The 26,307-nt window shown below is 47.7% G+C and overlaps 1 protein-coding gene, 1 long non-coding RNA gene and 1 pseudogene across 3 annotated transcripts; 2 read left to right on the top strand and 1 right to left on the bottom strand.

Moving 5' to 3' along the window:
* Positions 1-142: 142 nt before the first annotated feature.
* On the top strand, positions 143-26,307 carry Cnr2 (cannabinoid receptor 2). Of its 2 annotated transcripts, none has more exons than XM_005079615.4 (2): positions 143-432; positions 24,369-26,307. In XM_005079615.4, the coding sequence occupies exon 2, from the start codon at positions 24,412-24,414 to the stop codon at positions 25,492-25,494; it is 1,083 nt and encodes a 360-aa protein (XP_005079672.1). In that variant the 5' UTR covers positions 143-432; positions 24,369-24,411; the 3' UTR covers positions 25,495-26,307. The 2 variants fall into 2 exon arrangements, with proteins under 2 accessions (XP_005079672.1, XP_021088384.1); XM_021232725.2 differs by lacking the exon at positions 143-432 and adding an exon at positions 17,053-17,157.
* Positions 3,731-5,997, bottom strand: LOC121143891. The gene is made up of 3 exons (XR_005881182.1): positions 5,864-5,997; positions 4,762-4,901; positions 3,731-3,853 (listed from the first exon to the last, which is right to left on the bottom strand). It is a non-coding gene; the product is annotated as an uncharacterized LOC121143891 (long non-coding RNA).
* Positions 19,269-19,702, top strand: LOC121143890 (annotated as a pseudogene).

The following is a 26,307-nucleotide window of genomic DNA, read 5'->3' as shown; positions in this document are numbered from 1 at the left end:
CATTTCAAAGCTCTGGGCAAGTGTGGGGGAGGTACAGGAGACACATGTGTAACCTGGCGTGTCGTCACAAAGAAGCTAAACTTTACAGAATTCAAGCGACTTGCTGGACATCACTCGCCTAGGCTGGATTGGAGCCCAAGACTCTGGAATTTAGGGTCCAGGTCTATGTCCTATTCTGGCCAGAGTTCCTAAGAAGAGAGAACTCAACGGCAGGGCAAGAACACTGTGACACTGGGGACCCAGAAGGGAAGTGGTAACAGGGACGGAAGGCCAGACCTCCTCACACTTATTTACGAAAGGGCAAAACCAAGAGAAACCAGCAGGAGCTGTCTGTCGCTCTAGTGGAGAACCCAGGCTGAGCCTGCAGATCTGAACACAAAATAGCCAGGAAGGCTCTACAAGCTCCTGGGGCCCAGCTGCTGACAAACAACCGTGAGTAGTTTGCTCTGTGTCCCGTGTCCCCCCCCCCAGACTCCTCATTCCAGAAGGCCTGTGTTCTTCTAACCTCAGCCTTTCTCTCTAGAGCTAGGGGGAGCACTGTCTGAGGCACTGGAATGGATGTCAGACCAGGAACATGAGTCACAGCAATTGATGCTCAGGGCTATTCTACCTGAGACAGAACTTTTTGCTTGCCACTCACCACAGAAATAAAACCCAACTACTTAGGTGACTTTTCTTGAGGAGTTTTTCTATTCACCCAGAAACAGAAAGCCACACTAGACCTTTTCCTTTCAGTCCAACTTAGTGAACTGATGAGTTTGTCTATAGGAAAATGGGTGACTTGGGCAACTGTGTCATCAAAAAGTTCACCCCAGCGTGGTGACAAGTGCTCAAAGCTAGTGAGTGACATCATTGGTGTCCGCATCTATAGCTGAATTTTCACCTCCTGTCTGGCATCTCCCAAGACCACAAGTTGGATGACTTTCAGGGGTGGGGCAGGAGCGAGGGAGTATCTGGAATCTCAGGTGAGGGTCTAATGACTGCCACATAAGGGGGTTGGTAGCAGGCCTGATCTTTAGCAGACCTTTAGATAACCACAGCTGTAAAGGGCCACACGTGCCCAGAAAACAGAATTCCATAGCACGCACAGATCTTCTCTACGGGCTGGTCTCTGTCTAAGGGCTTTCCAAGATACTGACGACTCAGATACTCAGTGTCTGTGGTAAATTATGCTACCATATCTCCTGTTTGGCAGAGGGAGGCTGTGTACCACTCTTCTGATGTCCCAGGGGCATTACTTGAGAACACAGGCTTGAAAGCAAACATTTTGGCTTCCTAGCCTACTCTTTAACTACCATAGCAGATGGGGAAATTTGAAAAGGGCCCCAGGGGACTAAGACCTTAGGGTTCACCTGGACAATCCAGAGCCTTGTTTTATAGAAGGAAAACAGCAACAACAACAAACAAATGAGCTGCAGTGAGGTGATTGACTGTCAGAGAGGGTGAAAGGCACTGGACCCAGGAGGCCAGGGCTCCGCTTCCATGGAGGTCACACTTACTGGGAGAAAAGAGATGCTGACTGGGAGCCCTGAGGTGGAGACCTCTGTGGAATCCTAACTCAACGTTCTAGACAACTCCGCTTCTCTGCCCCTCGGCTTTTTCTTCTGGACCGTGCAGTTCCAAGAGTGCCACCCTCAGCCCTGTGGTAAGGGCTCAGACAGGTGACACCACCTGGGGACACACAACTGCACTGAGCGAATGACAGCTTGCCCTTGCCCACTCTCCCCATGCTGTGGGTTAGAAATGAGATACCGGGCAGCGGTATCGCACGCCTTTAATCCCAACACTCAGGAGGCAGAGGCAGGCGGATCTCTGTGAGTTTGAGGCCAGCCTGGGCTACAGAGAAAGCCAAAAAAAAAAAAAAAAAAAAAAAGAAAAGAAAAGAAATGAGAAAAGGAAGCCACCAGCTCCTTCCCTGGAACAGGAATTTGCCTCAAGGGAGATGCGTTGTGGTCATGAAAGCCAGGACTGGGCAGAAGAAGGTCTGATGTCAGATTCAGGAAGTCTGAGGGTGCCCCAGTTGTCCGGCCGCTATGGCTCAAGAGAGCTTGCTTCCTAACTGCAGGGGCCGTGTGGCTCTCTGCCAGCGAGGTCATTCTTCCCTGCTTTCCTCCGTTAAACTGGCAAGATGGCCACCTCCTCATCTTACTGCCCCGTCTTTGTTCATGTGGCACGCGCCTGTGCAGGTGTGCCTGAGGAAGCTAGGGAGGCTGATGTCGGGTGTTTCCGTCTGTTGAGCTCCACATTATTTTTTTTTGAGATCATTTCTCACTGGATCTGGAACTCACTGGTTCAGCTAGTCTGATTGGCCGGTGAGACCTAGGGATCCTCCTGTCTGCTCCTCACCGTGCTGGGATTAAAGGCACGCACTGCTGAATCAGGTGTTTCTTGTGGGCTCTGGGGACTCCAAGGAAAGCCCTGATGCTTGCACAGCAAACTTTTTTTTTTTTTTTTTTTTTTGGTTTTTCGACACAGGGTTTCTCTGTATTGTTTTGAAGCCTGACCTGGAACTAGCTCTTGTAGACCAGACTGGCCTCGAACTCACAGAGATCTGCCTGCCTCTGCCTCCCAAGTGCTGGGATTAAAGGCATGCGCCACCAACTCCAGGCCCGCACAGCAAACCTTTTAAAGCCGAGTGAGCTGTGTCCTCAACCCTTCTACTCACGATACTCTTACTTCATGTTCTCAGGGTGCCTGAACCTTGCATTTATTCTGATGGAATTACATGCAATAGGATTCTGCGCCTCATCCTGCTAATCCAGGGGGAATTGGCCCACAAACCACATACAGACCTTCATTGAAGCTCTAGCTCCAACCAAAGATGCCTGTTGCCCTAATCCTGGCGATTCCCTGCTAGGTCCTGGTTTACCATGTCCCTGGAATAGCTGGAGTCCCAGTTTCTTTGTCAAGACTTAAAACATTGTCCTTACGTTTGACCTTCAGGGTTAACTACCCAAAACTCCCCTGGAGCCCCTCCCCCAAACTCTCCAGGGATCAGATCCTAGCTCCCTGGCATCACCCGCCCCCTTTTTTATTTAATTTGTTTTTTTGAGACAGGGTTTCTCTGTGTAGCTGACTCTGTAGAACTCTGTAGAACTCACAGAGATCCACCAGCCTCTGCCTCCCGAGTACTGGGATTAAAGGCTTTAGGCACTGCCGCAGGGCCTGTGATATCTTTCTCGTCCAAGAGCTAAGCAGCCATTCTCCATGGCTATCAGAAGCTCTTTGCTCCTGCCCACCTGGGCGCTGGCTCCCTCTCCCTGAGCAAGAGAGCAGGATTCTCACAAAGGACTAGGAGGGCTGTCTTCCAGCTGCTTCTACCCCAGAAGGCTGTCTGCAAAGAGCAGTATCTTACAGATAAGGAGAGCAAGGCTCAGCAGCAGAGCAGACTTGCACAACATCACATGGTCAAGGCAGTGGGGAGCCGGCGGGAGTGGAAGCCACCCTCCCCTGACTAGCCAAGTGACACTGAGTAATTAGCATCACCTCCTGAACCTCTGTGCTTTCAATGCTGCCCGCGGGTTCCCAGTCTGCCACACACACACATGTCTGTTGCTGTCTTAAATCCATCAATGGCCATTCAGGGACCTCCCCTGGTGTGGTCTTTACACTGACTCCTGACTCGTGGTCATTCACACTTGTAAGGTGCAAAGCCCACCCAGATTTAAAAACTATCCAAGGTGGTGGGCGGAGCTATTGCTCAAGCCAAGACCTCATAGGTTCTAGACCCAGAGACACTTGCATCAGGAGTGGTGGCACAGACCTGTGATCCCAGCACTCAGGAGGGGAGGGCGAGAAGTCCAGAAGTTTAAGATCATCTTGACTTGCATAGAGAGTTCAAGGCCAGTCAGGGCTGTGTGTGAAAGAAGCTATCTCAATTAAAGCAGCCAGGCCAGGCTTAGCCAAGCCCTACTCTGTTGTGAAAATAAACAGGTGGGCAGGGAAGAGAATCCCTCAGAGGTGTGGAGGTGCAGTTCAGGTCACCACGGTCACAGATCTGTCATTTGCCCAGCATGTTTCAGATGCCACATACATGCAGCCTGAGAGCCTGACTATGGGGAGAGAGAGAGGAGCATACTGTGTGTATGACCCTGAGGCTCCAACCACAAACCCAGGGGATTCCTCGTCCCCCCCCTCCCCACGGGACTTCCCTCCCCATGCTGGTGGCTGTCACTGGCAATGTCTTATGCCATCACACCCTGATCCTATGAGGACATTTTTTTTTCCTGTCCCAAAATAGAAATGAGAGAGCTGGGGGTCTAGAGAATGGCAGCTTTGCCAAGGCCAAAATGAAAACCCAGCAAAGTCAGGGCACTTGACCATGGCTTCTACGTCTGGAAGCCCTTCTCCCAGCACAACCCAAAAGAGAAAGAAACTGGCCTTTCTTCCATCTCCTACGGGGAGGAAAGGCCCAGAAAGCATGCCTCCCCCAAGTGGTAAAGTCCCCAAATCCTAACGAGGACAGACGAGTTAGGCTGGCGCTGTCTGTAGAAGAGGGCGGGGCCACAGTGGAGTTAGCTCCGCCCTCTGGGGGCTGTTGGGGGTCCCGTGAGGAGAGGGGTTGGTGGGACCTCTCTCAAAAGTGACTTTATAGTTTGGGTATCCTCTAAGTTTTGTGGCTTCTTCTCTCCCCTCCTTCCCTACAACCTCCTCCCATTGCCCAACGGGCGGCCTTGAACCTGTGGCACCTAGAGTCTCCCACTCAAACCACTGCTGCCCTGCCACGGTGATTCCCAGGGCTCCCTAGGGGTTGGGGCCCACCTCGGTTCCTCTTTGAGAAACACAGGTGCATTCACGGTGGTGCTTCTGTACGGATACAGCGAGTCCTTCCTGTCTGTCTCCCCGGGGCATGTGTTTGGGTACTGGGTGGTCCAATGGCACCACAGGCAGAGGTTGGGGACCTATGGAGAACAATACATGTTTCTGGAAAGCAATTCAACAGATCTGGAAGATGCTTTGAGATGTAAGATTGCAATTACTAGGGGCTTATGACAGAGGTGTGGTTTGGACAGAAGTTAGTCAGGAGCATCCCACATCCCAAAAGCAAGAAGGGGTTTGTACACTAAGCTAGACAAAGGTGGAGAACAACCAACCAGAAAATATTTGGCCTTTCTAAAAAACTAAGAGCATGTCAGAGATCAGTTAAGGGACAGTCTGGGTGTCAGTGACCAGAGTGACAGAATAAATATTTGACTGTTTGGGTTTGTGCCATACTGTATAGCTCAGGCCAACCTAGAATTCAAGGTCCTCTCTTCTCCATCTTCCAAGTGCTGGAATTACAGGTGTGCCACAACCCTCGGCTTTGACAAACTTCTTTTTTTTTAATATTGATTATGAGGGCTGGAATGATAGCTGCTCTTCTAGAGGACCTGACTTCAATTCCCAGCACTGTACCCACATGGCATTTCAGTCTGTAACTCCAGCCCTAGGGAATCCGATGCCCTCTCCGGCTTTTGTGTGTACCAGGCATGCACTTGATGCACAGACAAGTTTGCAGGCAGAACACCCATGCATGTAAAATAAATACAATTTCAATAAAAACAAAACATTCTCTTTTTAATTAATTATTATTCTCCACTTAATTAAGGGGGTATATGTGCACAGGAGTGCAAGTGCCCCCAGAGGATAGAAACTTCAGGCAGATCCCTGGGAGCTAGAGTTTTTGGCAGGTGTGAGCCTGCCAACATGGGTAAGGGGACCTTGGGTCCTCTGCAAGAGCAGCAAGAACTCTTAACACATGAGCAGTCTCTCCAACCCTCAATTTTTTTAATGAATAAATTAGGGGCTTCCTGGATGGCTCAGTGAGCAAGGTACTTGCCCTTGCCACGAGATGAGGTCATGAGTTTGGATCCCCAGAACTCACAGAACTGCCAAGCGTGGTGCCTCACAACTGTAACACCAACGTTAGGCTTCAGCAGCTCACTTGCCGGCCAGTCTCCGAAACTTCCAGCATCGGGTTCACTGAAGATGGCGAGTGATAGCGAAAGACACCTGATGTCAGCCTCGGGCCTACACACATGTATACATATATGTTTATACAACACACAAAGAGAATGAAAAAATAAAATAAAGCTATAAATTCACTTGGGGGGGGCTTGTTTGGGAAGACAAGGTTTCCCTATATAGTCTAGTCTGACCTTGAACTCACTGTGTAACCCAGGCTAGCCCTAAATTCAGGGCCCTACTGACTCAGTCTTCCCAGTGTTGGGATTAAAGGCATGTGCCACCACTGCCTGGCAATATGTATTGACTTTCTAAGTACCAAATCACGAGAAACATGGACCCTCATTTCATAATGATAACACTGGAGACTCAGAACAGTGAAATCGGGTGGTCTGCTTTATAACCTTGTACGACCTTACAAAGCCAGGCATCAGCTTGGCTTGCCCACTGAATGTAAGGAGCGGCTTCCAGCCTTGCTGCAAGCCCCGCCTTCCTCGCCTTCCTGTCCTAGTTTTAGGTCTCACCATCCATTCACTCTGCTATGTACACTCCTCTTTTTCTCACCAAAACCTTTCGTGGGTTCATCTGCACGTTTTACATGTTTGCTGGTTTGTTGCTTTAAAGTAGATTTGTTTGTCTTATGTGTATCAGTGTGTTGTCTGCATGTATGTGTGTGTACCATGTGCATGCCAGGTGTCTGCAAAAGTCAGAAGAGGGAGTCCAGTTCCCTGGAACTGAAGTTATGAATGGTTGTGAGCCACCATGGTGGTGCTCACAAGGAACCAAACCAGGTCCTCTGGAAGAGCAGCCATTGTTCTTAACCAATGCACGGTCTCTCCAGCTCCCTTTTAAAAATTTTCTTAATAATGTGGGCATGTCTACGCATTCCAGTGCAGGTACCCAAGGAGGCTAGAGATCCCCTGAAACTAGCTGGATAGAGTGGCAGGCAGGCGTAGGCTGCCTAGTGTAGTCTGTTGCAAGAGCAGGTACTTAACTGCTGAGTCTAGAGTTCCCATCATGTTTAATCGGAGCTTATCAGGCACATGACCTTGCTGTAGGCAAGTTTGGCTCTTAGTAATTTCCTACTCCAAATTTTAAAATAACCAGACTAAACCAGGCCGTGGTGGCACATGCCTTTAATTCCAGCACTCAAGAAGCAGAGATAGGTGGATCCCTGTGAGTTCAATCCCAGCCTGGTCTACAGAGTTCCAGTACAGTCAGGAGTACACAGGTAAAGAAAAAATAAATAAAAAACAAACAAACAAAATCATCCTCCAGATGTTCAGCCCATCTCTCCAACACAGGACTGTCTGTACCAGGTTTAATTCATCCGTCAGCTTCTGTCCAGATGTTCCTGGATCCCTGCCAACCGCTTTGTCACTACTACCAGATCCTAGCAGCCCAGAGCCCATGGGTGAGTTTTCCTAGCAAGATTTGATGCATTTGACAGCACTACCATCACCATCACCATCACCATCAACATCACCACCAGCATCCCCATTATCATCACCCTCATCACCACCACCATCATCACCACCACCACCATAAACATCACCACCACCATAAACATCACCACCATCCCCATTATCATCACCATCACCACCACCACAAGCTTGTTGCTAAGTGCACTTTGTGGCTCACAGTATTCAAAAGTCTCACTCAACACTAATGGTAATGTTATTGATACCATCATAAGTATCAGAGTGTTTAAAGTTACTTCATATCCCTCTCCCATACCCCTTCTTCTGTTGTGGAAACCTGACTGAATTGCACCTCCCACCCTGATCCTGAAACCATTTGAACAAATCAAAATAATAGCTGGGTAGGGACTCCACTCTGAAATCTGGCAAAGCCAGGAAGAGGTCCAAAGCTAGCAGGGAAAACCACCGGGATGAAGAAAGCCCAACACAAGGCCCACCATGCCCTATTCCTGATGAGCAGGAAAACCATGGTGCAAAGACCTTACCATCAGCCAGGCATTGGTGGCACACGCCTTTAATCCCAGCACTCAGGAGGCAGAGGCAGGTGAATCTCTGTGAGTTCGTGGCCAGCCTGGTCTAGTCTACAGAGTGAGTTCCAGGACAGCTAGGGCTGTTACACAGAGAAAAGAACCTGTGTCAAAACAAACAAACAAAACAAAAAGACCTTGTCATCATTTAGGCTTCCATGGCCCATCCCAGGGCCATCCTACCTGAGTTGGCATGGAAGTTCCTTTTCTACAGAAAGCACGTTATGGACAGAGGGGTGGCCACCCCAGGTGGAATTTTCACGACACTCTCCCACCCAGGTCTCCCCACACACCCTGATCAAAGGTGAAGCTCTCCCCAGTACAGAGCTATGCCCAGAGAAAGGGAGAGCTCATCAGTCAGTCCTTCCCACCTTCCCATCACCCAGTCTCCTTGTATGCTTCTCTCTCTCTCTCTCTCTCTCTCTCTCTCTCTCTCTCTCTCTCTCTCTCTCTCTCTCTCTCTCTCTCTTTCTTTCTTTGAGACAGGATCTCCCTATGGAGCTCTGGCTGCTCTGCTACTAGGTAGCCATAAACAGACAATGACCATCTGTCTGTCACAAATAAATAATTTGATTTTAAAGAACGGACAACATAGGACCAGCTACTAGAAAGGCTGAAGTAGAAGAATCATGAGTTCAAAGTCATCCTGGGCACTTTAACGAGAACCTGTTCCAAAAGTTAAAAAAAAAAAATTAAAGGCTGGATTGGCCAGGTATGACATAGCCCATGCCTTTAATCCCAGGACGCAGGAGACAGAGGCAGGAGGATTACTGTGAGCTATAGCCCAGTCTGGTCTACATAAGAAGTTCTAGGCCAGCCATGACTACACAGTGAGTGCATCTCAAAAAAATAAATAAATAAATAAATAAAAAACAAGTCTGGGGATGTGTAAGTTCCATGGTACAGTGCTTGCCTGGTATGCAGGAAACCCTAGATGCAGCTGGCAGGGCCACACAGAACATATGCTATGAATTTGAATAACAACAAATGAGAGGCCGACAGCACACACACAAAGCCCCTGGGGCCTGCTACGACAGAAACTCACTCTCTTCATAGACTTCAACCACAGCCAGTTCAGCAGGCTGAGCCGAAGCAAGCCCTTACCAATCAGGCAGATATTTTCTTAGCTGGGTGGTGGTGATGGCGCATACCAGCCTGGTCTACAGGGCAAGCTCCAGAACAGCCAGAGCTACACAGAGAAAGCCTGTCTTGAAAAAACTATGTTATTTCTGGATGAAAAGATGGCTCAAGAGTTATATGGTGGTTTGAAAGAACATGGTCCCCATCGGGAGCGACATGATTAGAGAAAGTGTGGCCTTGTCGGAGAAAGTGTGTCTTTGTGAGGGTGGGCTTTGAGGGCTCTCTTCTCAAGTTTCACTCAGCGTGACAGTGTGACTTCCTGCTGCCTCTGAGTCAACAAACATGTAGGACTCAGCTCCAGCATCCTGTCTGCCTCCACGCTCCCCATCAGGATAAAAATAAATGGAGCGAACCTCTGAAACTGTAAGCAAGCCACTCTAGTGAAATGTTTTCTTTATAAGAGTTGCTGAGAGCCGGGTGTTGGTGGCGCACGCCTTTAATCCCAGCACTTGGGAGGCAAAGGCAGGCGGATCTCTGTGAGTTTGAGGCCAACCTGGTCTACAAGAGCTAGTTCCAGGACAGCCTCCAAAGCCATAGAGAAACCCTGTCTCGAAAAACCAAAAAAAAAAAAAAAAAAAAAAAAAAAAGAGTTGCTGAGGTCATGGTGTCATGGTATCTCTTCACAGCAATTAAAAATCTAAACTAAGACAGCAGTCGAGACTGAGTACTGCTCTTGCAGAGGACCCGAGTTTAATTCCCAGAGTCTGCGGCTAGCTGGTGACCCAGGATTGCCTGCAGCTCCAGCTCCAGGGAATTCAACGTCCCTGCCCTCTGAGATCACCTGCCCTTACTTGCACACACACACACACACACACACACACACACACACACACACACACACACGTACATTTCTTTAAAAAGTTAAAAATACATGCTACTTCTAGTTAGGTGTAATGGCACTAGCCTGTAATCCCAGAGCACAGAAGCTGAGACAGGGGAATCTTGAGTTTGAGACCAGTCTGAGTTACAGAGCAAGATGCTGTCTCAAAAATCTTTTTCTATGTTCAACAATGAGCTTATTAAATAATATTGTTTATTAATTATACATCTATATATTAAATATGTTTGTTATATATTATTTATTATAGTATAATCTATTAAAAATAATTATAAAGCCGGGCGTTGGTGGCGCACGCCTTTAATCCCAGCACTCGGGGGGGCAGAGGCAGGCGGATCTCTGTGAGTTCGAGGCCAGTCTGGTCTACAAGAGCTAGTTCCAGAACAGTCTCCAAAGCTACAGAGAAACCCTGTCTCGAAAAACCAAAAAAAAAAAAAAATAATAATAATTATAAATATTAAGTTCCTTGCTTTTTTTATAGTATAGCAAAGACCATTCAACATAACTATATAAAAAACTGTTTGGGGGCAAGGGAAGTCGGGCGGTATTGCACACCTTTAATCTCAGCACTAGGGAGGCAGAGGCAGGCGGATCTCTGTGAGTTTGAGTCCAGCCTGGTCTGCAGAGTGAGTGCCAGGATAGGCTTCAAAGCTACACAGAGAAACCCTGTCTCGAAAAACAAAAACAAACAAACAAAAAGCAAACTATTTGCAGCAGGTGTGAAATGTCTCAGCAGAGAAAGGAGCTTGCCACCCAATCCAATGACCTGGTTTCAATCTCCAGAACCTACATAAAAGATGGAAGGAGGGAACTGAGCCTTCCACACATATGCTGCAGAAGAACATGGCTTCTCTCCCAGCATCCACACTAAATGTTTACGTTTAAAGCCTCTGTGCAGCCTGGGAACAGTGTTCAGGATGGCGAAGGGTTCAAGCCAGGAGAGTTCAAGAGCAGCGGCCTCAGGCCACTGTGCACTCGCTGGCTCAGGTAGCCCGTCTGCAAGCTGGCATACCAACACTTCCAAGTCAAGCAGGCCTTTGAGATCTCCTGGGGCTGTTGGTCCCAAGGCCTTCAGTCCTACCAGGCCTAAACCCAAATAAGAGTCTGTTTCTTTGGTCCACGGCTCTTGTCACAGTGGGTTGCTGGCAGGTGCTGGCTTCTGCACCCTAATCAGCAGACACAGCCTTAGCTTCCTGTCCAACTACCTGCAAAAGTCCCGACCTGAAGCCCGGTCCTCTCCCTCTGACTTCCATCCTCACCCTTCTCTCACGCCTCCAGCCCTCCCCCCACTAGCCAAAGACACAGCCAAGATTCCTGCCAACTAGCAGAGAACTTGAGCTAGGCTCCGTGGCAGGCACAGCACAGTGAGAGTCCCCCCACCTACCTCCACAGGGTCTCCTTTCTTCCTTAAGATAGTGTCTACAAGAGCTAGTTCCAGGACAGCCTTCAAAGTCACAGAGGAACCCTGTCTCGAGAAAAAACAGCAAAAAAAGATAGTGTCTCACGGCCTTAGTTGCTGTGAAGAGGCACCATGACAAACACAGCTCTCATAAAGAAAGTGTTTAATGGGGACTGGCTTACAGTTAGTTTCAGAGAGTTGGTCCATTGCCATCATGGTGAGGAGCATGGTGGACATGGTCCTAGGGAAGGAGCTGAAAATTCTGCGTCTGAATCCACAGACAGCAGAAGGTGAGCCACAAGGCTTGAGCTTCTGAAACCTCAAGGCTACTTCCAGTGACACCTCTCTCTCTCTCTCTCTCTCTCTCTCTCTGTCTCTCTCTCACTCACTCGTTTTGGTTTTTGAGTCAGGGTTTCTCTGTGGAGCCCTGGCTGTCCTGAAACTAGCTTGGTAGACCAGGCTGGCCTCAAACTCACATAGATCCTGCTAGCTAAAGTCAAATCCCTTAATTCTTTTCAAATAGTGACGTTCTCTGATGACTAGGTCTATAGGGGCCATTTTATTCAAACCACCACACTCATGTAGCCTAAAACTGACTTTGAACTCCTGATCCTCGTATGTCAGCCTCCCAAGGGATGGGACTGCAGCAAGCCATTGTGTGTCCACCTTTATTTACTTGTTTACTTGTATGTGCTTGTGTGACTATATCCCATGTGTGTGCAAGTGTCCACAGAAGCCAGAAGGCACCCAGTCCCCTGGACCTGGGGTTACAGGTTTGTGAACCTTTCATGTGGGTGCTGAGAAATGAACTCTGGTCCCCTGGAAGGGCAGGAAGCTCTCTAAGCCTCAGCTCCAACTACCGTTTCCTGCCTTTTCTTAGCTGTGTAGCCCAGGCTGGCCCTCTAATTTCCAGTCCTTTCAATTCTCCTGCCTCACACTCCTGAGTGCTCCTAGGATGACAGGCGTGCCCAACTGTTGGTCTAGATAAGGAAACTGAGTTAAGCCAGAAAGAGTGATTCTACCTGAGGGCACAGAGCCAACAACCCCAGGCTGAGCCACCATTCCCGAGCCCAGTAGCCTGATCGGCAAATCTTGAGTGAGGAAGTCAAGACAATGTGGCCCCAAATCTCCAGGGGGGACATGAATAAGAAAAATTGGTGGGAAGAAACGGCAACAGAAAAAAAGCTGGGGCTGTAGATCAGCGGCGGAGTCCCTTCCTGGTCCTCTCAAGGCCCAAGGTTCAGCAGTCCCTAGTTTTTAAAAAGCGTGTGTGCGTGTGTGCGTGTGTGTGTGTGTGTGCGCGCGTGTGTGTGTGTGCGTGTATAAAAGACAGAGCCGGGACTGATGGCTCACACCTTTAATCCCAGCACTTGGAAGGTAGAGGCAGACAGGTATCTGAGTTTGAGGGCAATGTGGTCTACAAAGAGAGTTCCAACACAGCCAGGACTACACAGTGAAACCCTGTCTTGAGGAAAAAACAAACAAAACCCAAGCCAGGAAACAACAACAAAGGAAATATGAGAGAGAGAAAGCATGTGATTTTCCCCGTGGAATAATCAGTGGCAAAGGTCATCCATTTGTCCCTGTTCATTCACAAAGCTGACCTCCTGTCAGAAAGCCAGGCTGCCCTTGCCGTGGTTTTAGGAGAATGGCCGGCCTGCTTCCATCTCTTTTCTCAAGGAACGCTGATTCTCCTCAAAGCCAGTGGCCTCTCAGCTTGAAAATTAGAAGTGTGAGGGAGGCAGAGGCTGGCGGATCTCTGTGAGTTCAAGGCCGGGCTGGACTGATAGCATCCAAAACAATACACAGAAACCCTGTCTCGTAAAAACCAAAAAAAAAAAAGAAACACAGAAAATTAGAAGTGTGAACCTGGTTCCCTCTCCCTTTCTCTGAACAGGAAGCTGCCAACCTATGAGGAAATTGAAAGAGGAAGACGATGTTTGAACAGGACTGGACAAATTGTCCATGGGCAGATTACAAGTTAGTGAGTTAATTTACCGAGTGCTGGTGTCCATGCAGAGATGGGAAGGCAAGGAAAGCCACAAGAAGAGACCAGTGCAAGCACAGACTGAAGAATCTCTGTGGGCCTTAAAGTGATAGCCTAGGGGTTAGGGGCACATGCCTTCCCTAGGACATCTTATCCAAGAGCTGGGCTGGATCCAGAAGAAAAGCTAAGCTATCTTATAATAAATCAGAGTTCAGGAGAGGGCGGCATGCTCTCAAGACCTGAGAAGCGGGAATCAGAGTTCAACAAAAACAAAACCTACTTATCATGCGTCTTTGCCCACTGGGGTCTTTATTTGGGTGGCCATGAAAACCACCCAGGCTGATGGGAGCCTTGGGTGTGAAGGTGGCCCTCTGCCTTCTTGGAAGAGATGATGAAGCGTTGGTTCAGTTTGGCCATAGGTTAACGGCTCTTCTCTGTGGCTCCAAACTCAGGATGCATGTCTGAGATAGGACAGAGCTGACACGCTCATTCTTGAAGTTTATCATTTAGGGTTCGTTGCTTCTCACAGAACTGACTGGGACCAAGGCCATGGCTGAGACGACGAATGCCCTGGGACCCTTAATTTTGCGTCACACCAGCTCTGTCTCCAGGCCCTTCTGGCAGCCTTGTGTCTGCTTAGGTTTTTGTTGCTGTTGTGATTGCTTCTTTCTAAGTGTGTGTGTACTATAGAGGTCAGAGGTCAGCCTTGGGTGTTGTTCCTCTGGCGATGTCTGCTTTATTTTGAGACCGGGGCTCTTACTGAAGCTGGAGTTCACTGCTTTGGCTAGACTGGCTGACCAGCAAGGCCCAGAGATTTGCCTGTCTCCATCTCCCCAGTGCTGAGATTACAAATCCAGAGCACCACACCTGGCTTTTGCTTTTATTTTATTTTTTATTTACTTTATTTGTTCGTTTGCTCGTTTACTGAGACAAGGTCTCACTATGTAGCTCTGGTTGTTCTGGAACCCACTATGCAGACCAGGCCAGGCACCAACTCTCCCGAGTGCTGGGACTAAGGGTGAGCTGGTAGAGCTGGCTCACACCCGACTTTTTTACGTGGATTCTGGGGGATCAAACTCTGTCTGATGTGGCCAGCATTTTACCAGCTGAGCATCTCCCCAACCCTCACTACTTAGCTTTAAATAATTTTCTAATCTGCATGTTAGAACATGGGTGACTCTCTCCCAACTCATAAAAGAAGACGTGGAAGCTCAGAGAGGTTGAATGGCTTGCTCCAGACCACACAGCCTGTCTGTGGCAGAACTCATTGGCCTGGCATTCCAGAGGTGTTTCACTGCCATCCTTTTACTGGACTCCACGGGAGTGGGTGGCGGTCAAGCTTGATACACACAAAGAAGTCCAACCCGTGGGTGGTGACTCCACGTGAGGGATGGTTAACAGAAACAAGGCTTGAGGTGAATTTAGTTCTATCAGGCAGACTCTTGTGGCTGAGAGAGACAGAGACACAGAAACAGACAGACAGACAGACAGACAGACAGACAGACAGAAGAATAGTCATGGCAGAGACTGTGCATGGTAGTTCCATACATTATAAACTCCTTCCTCTTATAGATGGGGGGAGGGGCTGCCTTAAGTATTAGTAGAGTGAGGATCCAGGTTGTAGCTCAGTGGTAGAACTACATTGTAAGGCCTGGTTCTGATGTATACAGTACACACACACACACACACACACACACACACACCGCACACACACACCACACACACACACTCACACACACATACACACCACACACACACCACACACACACTCACACACACCACACACACACACCACACACACCACACACACACCACACACACACCACACACACACCACACACACACACACACACCATACACACACACTCACACACATCACTCACACACACACACACACACACACAGAGTACATTGGGATCCAGAGACCTTAGCAATTACCATCATCAGCCTTTCTTCTTCAAAACTGAGAAAAGAAAAACCCAGAGGGCCAATCCAAAACTCAATGATGGGACAGGCACTGGAACACAGACCTCCTCATTCCCAGTCCCAGACAAAAGCAACAAGACTGCTGGGGTGTGACTCAGTGGAAGGGCATGTCCTCCATGTGCCTAAACACTCTGGGTTCCACACCCCCCAAAAATCTCAGCATTTGTTTTGAGGGCATCAAACCTCAGCTTCCCACGGTGGGTGCTGCAGTCAGGTGCCGCAGTCAGGGGCTTCCGGTCCCCTCCAGCGTATCGCAGCGGGGCCAGCTCCTCTGCGACCCTGTTTCACTTCACACTTTCACTTCACGTGAAAAAAAAAAACCCTGCCACACCTTTTCCTGAGAGTTTCCCGACCCTCAGGTGCCTTCCCAGAAAGACAGGTAGGTATAGCCTCTGATACCATCCAGCAGGCACACACGGTCGGGAGCAGGGTTTCTGGGCTAGGCATTTCTGGGAAGTGTGGAAGTCGGGCCTGGTTTTCCTTAGTCCTGATATCTCTCCCCCATCAGATTACAACGTGCTCTTCATCATGTTCTTGCACATGGCTGTGGCTCTGACAGTGTAGAATGACAACGACATGTTGATAAGATAGATGAATCCCCAGGTGGTGGCGGCACATGGCTTTAATCCCAGCACTCAGGAGGCAGAACCAGGCAGATCTGTGTGAATTTGAGGGCAGCCTGGTCTACAGAGTGAGTTCCAGGGCAGCCAAAGCTACACACAGAAAACCAGATTCTGTCTCAAACAAACAAACAAAACAAAAAAATAATTTTATTTATGGGCTGGAGAGATGTCTCAGCACCTAAGAGCAGGACCCAGGTTCAATTCCTAACATTCACGTGGCAGGTCACAACTGTCGGTAACTCCTGTTCCAGGGGAGCTGACATTCTCACACCAATGCACACAAAATAAAAGTAAATCAATTAAAAAAAGTTAACATTTATGAGTATTTTGCTTTCATGTATGTCTATGTACCTTGTACCTACCATGTGTGTACCTGGTGTTTGCTGAGGTCAGAAGAAGGCACTGGATACCCCAGGGCTGGAGTTACAGACAGTTGTGAGCTGCCATGTGGGTGCTGGGAACCAAACTCTGGTTCTCTGTAAGAGCAGCAAGGTTCTCTGTAAGAGCAGCAAGTGCTATTAACCTCTGAGTGTCTCTTCCAGGCATTGGGCCGTGTGTGTGTATGGGGGTGTGTGGGGTGTGGCGGAGTGTGGGTGTGTGAGTGTATGTGTACTATTAATTGTTTTTGAGACCACATCTTACTATGTAGCTGGCCAGGAACTTGCCACATAGACCAGGTTGGTCCTGAACTCATAGAAATCTGCCTGCTTCTGCTTCCTAAGCAAGTGCTGGCATTTAAGATGTGCGCCACCACAGCAAGCTGGACAGGTCTTGTATACATTCTGAAAGGATCAAAAAGAACTTGCCAGTTCTCAGGTTCAAAAACTACAATGGCTGTCCTCAGTCCACTTGGCCTCCCTAAGAATGGATGGGTAATGTTACTGTCACTTCACAGAGGAGGAGAGGGAGTTGCCCAAAGTCACATGATAAGAATGATAGAGAGGGACCTAGAGAAGCCGCCTGTGTGCAAACGCCAAGTCTCTCTATGCATCAAATACATCCTCACCCTGGAAATAGGCCTTCTAGAAGACCCTGTGTCCTCCAAAGGGCATTTCTATCTGTGTGTGGACCGGGAGCTGGGTTTCCTGTTGCTCTGTGCTTCCTGTTGTTGCCTTGTTAGGATGTCCATCAAGTGCGTGCATTTCCTGCACTTACTCTGGATAGTAACAGTGGTCTGTGGTGAGACACAGACACCAGCCCCAGCAACCATCACCAGTGCTCACTCTGAATGGGGTAAGGCATTCCCTAATGGTTTTATTTTATTTTTACTGGTTTGTTTTTGTTTTTGTTTTATTTTGTTTTGTTTTGAGACAGGGTTTTGCTATGTTGCCTAAGCAGGCCTTGAACTCATTATGTTACCCAACATCAAACTGCCAGCAGTCTTCCAGCCTTAGAACTCACTATGTCCTGGCCTCAAACCACAGCAGTTGGCCTTAGCCTCTTAAGGGCTGGGATTACAGCTATGGGCTAGCAGGCCTCGAAATCCCATCCAGTACTTTTATTTTTATTGACTTATTATTAGTTTGTATGTGTGTCATATCTGTACATGTGTGTGGGTGTACATACCAGATGTCCTGTGTCCTGCTGCTCTATTGATGTCTAACTTATTTCTTTGTAACAAGGTCTCTGGCTAAGCCCAGAGCTAGAAAAATCCAGTGACCCCTCTCTCAGCCTCACCCAGCACTGAAGTTACAGGTAGGCGTGTGTCTGGCCACTCACAGCTGTTTATGAGAGTACTGGGAATTGAACTCAGGTCCTCAAGGGTGTCTTGTCCACTGAGACATATCTCTAGCCAGCACCCTTACAAACTGAAGTTTTAGACTATAGTGTTGTGTAGATGAAATTGCTTTATGACTAGAAACAATTTTTTTATTTATTTTTCAGTTTAAATTTAGATTAGAAACAAGATGCTTCACAATAGAAACAATTTTTAAGGATTTATTTATATGTGCATTTGGGGTTTTGCTTGCATGTATGTAAGGACACCAGATCCCCTGGAGCTGGACCTGCAGATAGCTGTGAGCTGCCATGTGGGTGCTCGAGTTGAACCCAGGTCCTCTGGAAGAACCGCTGAGCCATCTCTGCAGCCCTTGGGAACAATACTTTTACATTTCTCTTACCTTTTTATTTTGTTGGCATGTGTGTATGTGTGTGTGTGTGGGAGTGAGCATGCCATAACCTGACTCTGGAGGTCAGGGGACAACTTGGGGTTAGCTCTGTCTTTCCGTCTTTCATGTGGGGATCCAACTCATGTTGTCTGACTTTCTGGCAGGCACCTCTACAAGCTAACCTGTCTCTCCATCCCCAAGAACAACATCCCATAGAATTTAAATTCCAGCTGGGCGTTGATGGCACACACCTTTAATCCCAACACTTGGGAGGCAGAGACAGGCAGATCTCTGTGAGTTCGAGGCCAGCCTGATCTACGGAGCAAGTTCCAGGACAACCTCCAAAGCAATACAGAGAAACCCGTGTCAAAAAAAAAAAGAAATTAAATTCCACATTCTTAGTTATTGGTGCACTGAAGGGAAGGCAGCATGTGCATGCAGGACATGCTGGGCGGCTGATGCACAGCTGCAGGCTTGGGGAGGCTGCACCGGGCAGATGGACCAAAGCAAATCCAGGAGGGGTAGGAGGCAGAAGAAGCTGAGGCAAAGGCCTGGAGGTCAGAAGGCAAAGTTTCTCTCCAGAGGCAGCAGAGAGCCAGCTGGGTGTGGGTTGGGGGGGCTAGAGTGACCTCCAGACTGAGGACCCAGCTTTGGACCTTGTATGTTCAGGCAGCCTAGGGCACAGCAGTGGGCAGGAGGCTAATCTGCCTTATAAACACACAACAGGAGTCCTGTATGCCACTGAAAGTTTTCCTGTAGTCACACAGAAAAAGAAATAGGGATAGGGGAAATACATATATATCAGGGATAGAGCTTTTGTGAATGTACAAGGCCCCAGAGTTGATCTCCAACACCACAAAAATAAATACAAAACAGAATCGGGTGTAGCGGCACACTCCTTGAATCCCAGCACTTGGGACGCAGAGGCAGGTGAATCTCCATGAGTTTGAGACCAGCCTGCTCTACAGAGAGAGTTCCAAGACAGCCCTGTCTCAAAACAGTAAAAAGTAAAAATAGACAGGTGAAGAGGCTGGTGAAATAGCCCAGGTGGTAAAGTGCTTGCTGTTCTTGACCTGAGTTCTGATCCTCATGATCCACATTAAATTAAAAAAAATGAGGAGCCTCTGGAGGTCTCTGAGAAGATTCCCGGTGAGTTGCAGAGATCCTGGGAAAACAGCGACACTAGCAATTCCTAACGATGAGGACACTGGAGTTTCCAGCTTTCTAAGCTGATTTCCGAGTGCTTTGGAATCCCGGTGAGAACTTAGAAATGGTAAAAAGTCTTTTGACTACATCTCTGTCTGCAAGGACAAAACTGTTACAAACAGGGTGTCACTTTATAATACCTCTCATGGCATTCTCACTCTGAACAACCCCAATAAAATGAATGCCTTCTCAGGTGTCATGATGCTACAACTTCTGGAAAGGGTAGCTGAATTGGAAAATTGGACAGAAGGAAAAGGCCTCATTGTCCATGATGCAAAAAATACTTTTTGCTCAGGATCTGATCTGAATGCTGTGAAAGCACTCTGCACTTCAGAGAATGGAGTGGCCTTATCTATGTTCATACAGAACACCTTAACAAGATTTATGAGACTACCATTGATAAGCATTGCTCTGGTTCAAGGCTGGGCAATGGGTGGAGGAGCAGAATTTACTACATCATGTGATTTCAGGTTAATGACTGTGGAGAGTGTGACCAGATTTGTCCACAAGGAGATGGGTATAGTTCCAAGCTGGGGTGGTGCCAGCCGGCTGGTTGAAATCATTGGCAGCAGACAAGCTCTCAAAATGTTAAGTGGGATCCTCACATTGGATTCCAAGAAAGCTTTAAACATGAGCTTTCTAATGAGGTCTCACAGTCTTCTGATGAGGCTAAGGCTCTAGAAGAGACACAGGAGAGGAGTGGCTAGAGCAATTCGTCAGTGGGCCTCCAGAAGTCGTTAGAGGGTTAAAAAAGTCTGTTTGTTCAGGCAGAGAGATGCATTTAGAGGAAGCATTGCAGAATGAAAGAGATGTTTTAGCAACACTGTGGGGTGGACCTGCAAACCTAGAGCCTATTGCTAAGAGAGGGAAACACACTAAATAGTTTTTAAAATATGGGTGTACTGCAAGTTGAAACTGCAATGAGAACATGGATGGAAGTGAAGTGATATTAAAAATGAGCAGCAGAATTCATTTGAAATTGACTGCTAATGCGCTTATGTGGTCTGGCTATTTTTCATATCTCAATTTGTTGGTTTTTCTTTTTTAACATTTGCTTAAATCTCTTCTACAAATTTCTACATTCCTACAGTAATTCTTATCCTAGAGCCAAAGATCAATTTTCAAACAAAATCTATTCTTTGGCTTATCTTTTGTAATATACTTATTAATTTAAATTTTAAGGCAGGGTCTTAAACTTACTATGTAGCCAAGGATAGTCTTGAATTTCTAATCCACCTGCCATCATCTCCAAAATGCTGGTATATACTATTACATCTGGCCATTTTGTTCTTTCTTTTTTTTTTTTTTTTTTTTTTTTTTTTTTTGGTTTTTCGAGACAGGGTTTCTCTGTGGCTTTGGAGGCTGTCCTGGAACTCACTTGGTAGTCCAGGCTGGTCTCGAACTCACAGAGATCCGCCTGCCTCTGCCTCCCGAGTGCTGGGATTAAAGGTGTGCACCACCAACGCCCGGCTTGTTGATGGGGTTTTATAATTGAAACTATTAAGGATTTGTGAAGCATCATTAAACATTTTCATTAAAAAATAAAATGAAAACGCTGGGTGTTGGTGGTGCACACCTTTAATCCCAGCACTTGGGAAGCAGAGGCAGGCGGATCTCTGTGAGTTTGAGGACAGCCTGGTCTACAGAGCGAGTTCCAGAACAGCCTCCAAAACAATACAGAGAAACCCTGTCTCGAAAAACCAAAAAAAAAAAAAAAAAAAAAAAAAGTAAACTAGATATTATGTGCACCCACCATTATAACACTCTGCAACCACAGACAGAAGGATCCCTGGGACTTGATGACCAGCCAGTCTAGCTGAATTTGTGAGCTCTGGGAGAGAGAAGACTGCTTCAAAAAACTAAGGTGGAGATCAACTGAGAAAAGCATTGAGTATTAACCGAAAGCCTCTGCACACGCACATTCATACACACAAAAGCTCATACAGGCGCAGGATAGAAAAGTAGAAAGTAACAGAGACCAGGGTAGCTCAGGCCTTCATTCCAGACTTGAGAGGCAAAGGCAGACAGATCCCTGTGAGTTCAAAACCAGCCTGGTCTACATAGAGAAATCCTGTCTCAAAGACATAAAAAAAATGGAATGTATTCATGAGCTTATCAGCTCACAGTGGCTGACTTCCTCTGTTCCTTCCTAGGCTGGATTTCCTCCTGCTGAAAAGATAAGTGATGTTTCTTCGGTAAAGGTCTCTTAGTGGGCAGTTTTATTTTGGGGGTTGTTTGGTTGGTTGTTGGTATAATTAGCCCTGGCTGGCTTCCAACTCCATATGTACTGCAAGTTATTTATATATTCGTTTATTTTTGAGATGAGGTCTCCCTGGGACTCAGGGCTGGGCCTGAACTCAATCTGTCGCTGCAATCTGTCGCTGCCTTCCGAGTCGCTGGGGTCACAGACCTAATCATCTCCTCCTTTGTTGCTTAATTTTGAAATATTTGTTGTCTTTATTAATCCCAGCACTTGGGAGGCAGCAACATGAGTTCCAGGGTGGCCTGTCTACAGAGCCAGTTTCAAGACAGTCAAGGAGAACCTGTCTCAGAAAAACACAAAGAAATTTTTATTTATTTAGTTGCTCATTTATTTATTTACTTATTTAAATTTTTTTTTTTTTTTGGTTTTTCGAGACAGGGTTTCTCTGTGGCTTTGGAGGCTGTCCTGGAACTAGCTCTTGTAGACCAGGCTGGCCTAGAACTCACAGAGATCCACCTGCCTCTGCCTCCCAAGTGCTGGGATTAAAGGTGTGCGCCACCAACGCCCGGCACTTATTTAAATTTTTGAGACAGGGTTTCTCTGTATTGCTTTGGACGCTGTCCTGGAACTCGCTCTGTAGACCAGGATGGTCTTGAACTCACAGAGATCCCCCTGCCTCTGCCTCCCAAGTGCTAAAGGCGTGTGCCACCCCACCTCCAGGCTTATTTATTTATTTACTCATCTATATATCTATTCATTCGTGGAGGGTGGGCAGGGCTGGGGGAGATGCCATGGTGTGCGTGTGGCAGTGAGAGAGCAATGTTCATTCCTGCAGTGAGGTCCCAGGATTGAAGTCAGTGTTCCGTTGTGTGGCGGGCAAGTGTTTTTCTCCACCTGCTGAGCCATCTCATCTACTCTGGTCTCCTTTAAAGCTAGCTGAGCTGGCTTTGAACTCACAGATCTGCCTCGAGTTGGCCTTAAACTCACAGCGATCCACCTGCCTCTGCCTCTGCCTCTTGGGTGCTGGGATTAGAGACATGCACCATCACCACCCTGCCCTTCTTTTAATTCTTTATAAAGTATATCCGGCCGGGCATTGGTGGTGCACGCCTTTAATCCCAGCACTCGGGAGGCAGAGGTAGGTGGATCTCTGTGAGTTCGAGGCCAGGCTGGTCTACAGAGCGAGTTCCAGGACAGCCTCCAAAATAATACAGAGAAACCCTGTCTCGAAAAAATCCAAAAAAAAGAAAAAAGTATATCCGAGAATTGTATAAAAACCTTGCAAATGTAACCCTACCAGCTTACACACCCGCTAACTCTTCCTGGCTCATTGCTCTTCTCTGTGCCTATGAGTTCAAATTCCATGGGCCTGTAGAAGGAATAACCCCACATTATCTGTTTAGGAAATTTGTTTTCTTTAGAGTATTTAGTTTGCTTTCCTATAAAGTTTAATAATGCCTCGTACAATGTTTACTTGTCCTAAGTTTTTTTTCTTCGATATTCAGGACATGCTTATATTTAAAAATGATTCATTGTCTGATATTCAAATTAACAGGACTTCTATATCTTATATCTAGAGAACAGTTGCTTTTTAGTACAGGGCTTCCCATTGTCAGAGATGCCCCTGCAAGGGGTGGGGTTACGGGTGTCATGACGTCCCGTTTACGCAGTGCTGGGGACTGAACCCGTCATGATGCCCTGTTTATGCAGTACTGGGGACTGAACCCAGGGCTTTGTTCTACATTCCCCACATGAGAATTAAAAAAAATTGTTTTTGAGACAGAGTTTCACTATGTAGCAGACTGGCTTCCAATCTGCCTGACTTTGCCTCCCGAGTGCTGGGATTAAAAGCATGCACTACTAAGCCCCACAAAATATTTTATCTTTTAGAATTTATCTTCCAATCACTTGAGGTGAAGCCCAAGTAATTGTCTCCCATTCCCAAATAGTTAAGCCTTTAGTATCTTCCCAAAACTGCAACAACAAACAACACACACACACACACACACACACACACACCATAAAATAGGTTTGGTGGCACATGCCTGTCTGTAATCCCAGTAGCTTTGGAACCTGAGACAGGAGGATCCTGACTTCAAGGCTGCCTTATGAGACCATGTCTCAAAAATGAAAAAAGAAAACAGACCAGCAAGATGGCTTAGTGAGTAAAAGTGCTTGGTGTGAAAGCCCGATGGCCTGAGTTCAATTTCCAGAACCCAAGGTAGAAGGAAAGAATCAATTCCAGACCTCCACACACACTCTGTAGCACACTCATGCCTACACATACACATCACATGTAGATCCCCACATTTTTTATATATATTTATCATATATACAGGGTCCCGTATGATTACAGGCCAGAAGAGAGCACCAAATCTCATTACAGATGGTTGTGAGCCACCATGTGGTTGCTGGGAATTGAACTCAGGACCTCTGGAAGAGCATCTCTCCAGCCCAGATCCCCACATCTTTACTTTGATTTCTTACTGATTTTGTTGTCTTGGCTGTCAGCCCCTGGGGATTCCATTTGGTTTTATTTTTTTAATTTATCTGTTTTTATTTTGTTTTGTTTTTTGAGACAGGGTTTCTCTGTGTAGCTTTGTAGACCAGGCTGGCCCCGAACTTAGAGATCTGCCTGCCTCTGCCTCCCAAGTGCTGGAATCAAAGGTGTGCACCACCACCACTGCCCGGCTCCCTTGGTTTTAAAAGGAAATTTTAGGATTTGTTTCTCTAGAAAACAAAAGACCAAAAATCTTGCAGGCCACTTCTGCTACTTGAAAACTGAAAGACCTGACTTGGAGAAAAGGCTATGTGCTTACAAAATATAAATTGATATTTGCAGCACATGGGTAAAATGCTTGACTAGTGTCGGCTCCCAGGTGAGGTGTTCACTGTTAACATGCAAAGGCTTTTCTCCCTGTCCACAGCCACGCCGTCTGGGCTGGACCCAGTAGAAGCCAAAGCCTGTCCATGGAGGGGTGCTGGGAGATGGAGATGACCAATGGCTCAGAGAATGGCCTGGAATTCAACCCTATGAAGGATTACATGGTCCTGAGTGATGCCCAGAAGATAGCTGTGGCAGTGCTGTGTACCCTGCTGGGCCTGCTAAGTGCCCTGGAGAACATGGCGGTGCTGTATCTTATACTGTCTTCTCAGCGGCTCCGCAGGAAGCCCTCGTACCTGTTCATCAGCAGCTTGGCTGGCGCTGACTTCCTGGCCAGTGTGGTCTTTGCCTGCAACTTTGTCATTTTCCATGTCTTCCATGGTGTTGATTCCCAGACCGTCTTCCTGCTGAAGATTGGCAGTGTGACCATGACCTTCACAGCCTCTGTGGGCAGCCTGCTGCTGACTGCTGTTGATCGATACCTATGTCTGTGCTATCCACCTACCTACAAAGCTCTAGTCACCCGTGGGAGGGCACTGGTGGCCCTTTGTGTCATGTGGGTCCTCTCAGCATTTATCTCCTACCTGCCACTCATGGGATGGACTTGTTGTCCTAGGCACTGCTCGGAACTTTTCCCACTGATCCCCAATGACTATCTACTGGGCTGGCTCTTACTCATTGCCACTCTCTTTGCCGGAATCATCTACACCTACGGGTATGTTCTCTGGAAAGCCCACCAGCATGTAGCCAGCTTGGCAGAGCACCAGGATAGGCACGTGCCTGGGATAGCTCGGATGCGTCTAGATGTGAGGTTGGCCAAGACCCTGGGGCTGGTCTTGGCTGTTCTGCTTATCTGCTGGTTCCCTACATTGACTCTCATGGGCCATAGCCTAGTCACCACACTGAGTGACCAGGTCAAGGAGGCCTTTGCCTTCTGTTCCATGCTATGTCTGGTTAACTCTATGGTCAATCCTATCATTTATGCCCTGCGAAGTGGAGAGATCCGCTCAGCTGCCCAGCATTGCCTGGTAAGCTGGAAGAAGTATCTACAGGGCCTCGGGCCTGAGGGAAAAGAAGAAGCCCCAAGGTCCTCAATTACAGAGACAGAGGCTGAAGTGAAAACCACCCCAGAGCCTGGTTCCAGAAGTCCCGGCTGCTCCAATTGCTGACGACACCTATTTTCCTATTGGAAACAGCCTGGGCAAGAAATCAGGTCACTCCCTCGAGGAGAGAGGTGTCCCAGACCCTGAATCTTTCTGGAACCAGCTCTAGGGGACTGCACACAGACCTCTCTTTTGCCGAGGAATCCTGGGCTTCATGGCTGGAGGGTGGCCTGCTCATGCCTACCTGAGGAGTCTGTGGAGAGAGACCAGTGACAATGACAGGCTCTGTTCACAAGTCAGGAAACCCTCCTGACTCCAGCAACTGAGAAGCCAGAGGGGCCTCCAGGAACCATAGTAAAGGACTCCGGTCCAGGGTTGATCTGAAATGAAGGGCCTGTTCTCCTGGGATCACGGAGTACCTTGGCCAGTGTGGTCACTACCTGCAAATTCATCAGTGTGCATGTCTTCCATGGTGTGGGTACCAGGCTGTTGTGCTGATGGCTGGTTACAAGACCAGCTAGTTCTGGTCCTGCTTCATTGTTTGGGACTCCATGGCTGGCTGTAAGCTATGCGAGGCTCCGCCTTTCAGGACACCCTTGCCTCATGAGGGTCAAGAATGATGGTGTCCTGAAGACCAAGAGTGTTAACGCAGACAGGGTCATAACCATCAGCTCAGGGTACCTTGTTGGGCAAGGACCCTCATGACACCCTGATAAGCCTTGAAATCATTGTGACTTTAGGTTCTTGGGGGCCCAGAGGAGGCTGGGTTCACTGGAGGTACAGAGTCTTCCGGGAACCGTATTGACCTTGTGACATTCTGCTGTGTCTAGTGTAGTAGCACTAGACTAACTCCAGTAAAAAGCAAGATATTCACAGAGA

The sequence above is a fragment of the Mesocricetus auratus genome, unplaced genomic scaffold (genome assembly GCF_017639785.1).
Source record: "Mesocricetus auratus isolate SY011 unplaced genomic scaffold, BCM_Maur_2.0 Super-Scaffold_100014, whole genome shotgun sequence".
NCBI lineage: Eukaryota > Metazoa > Chordata > Mammalia > Rodentia > Cricetidae > Mesocricetus > Mesocricetus auratus.
The sequence above is the reverse complement of the archived record's forward strand: the minus strand, read 5'-3'. Positions and strand labels throughout refer to the sequence as shown.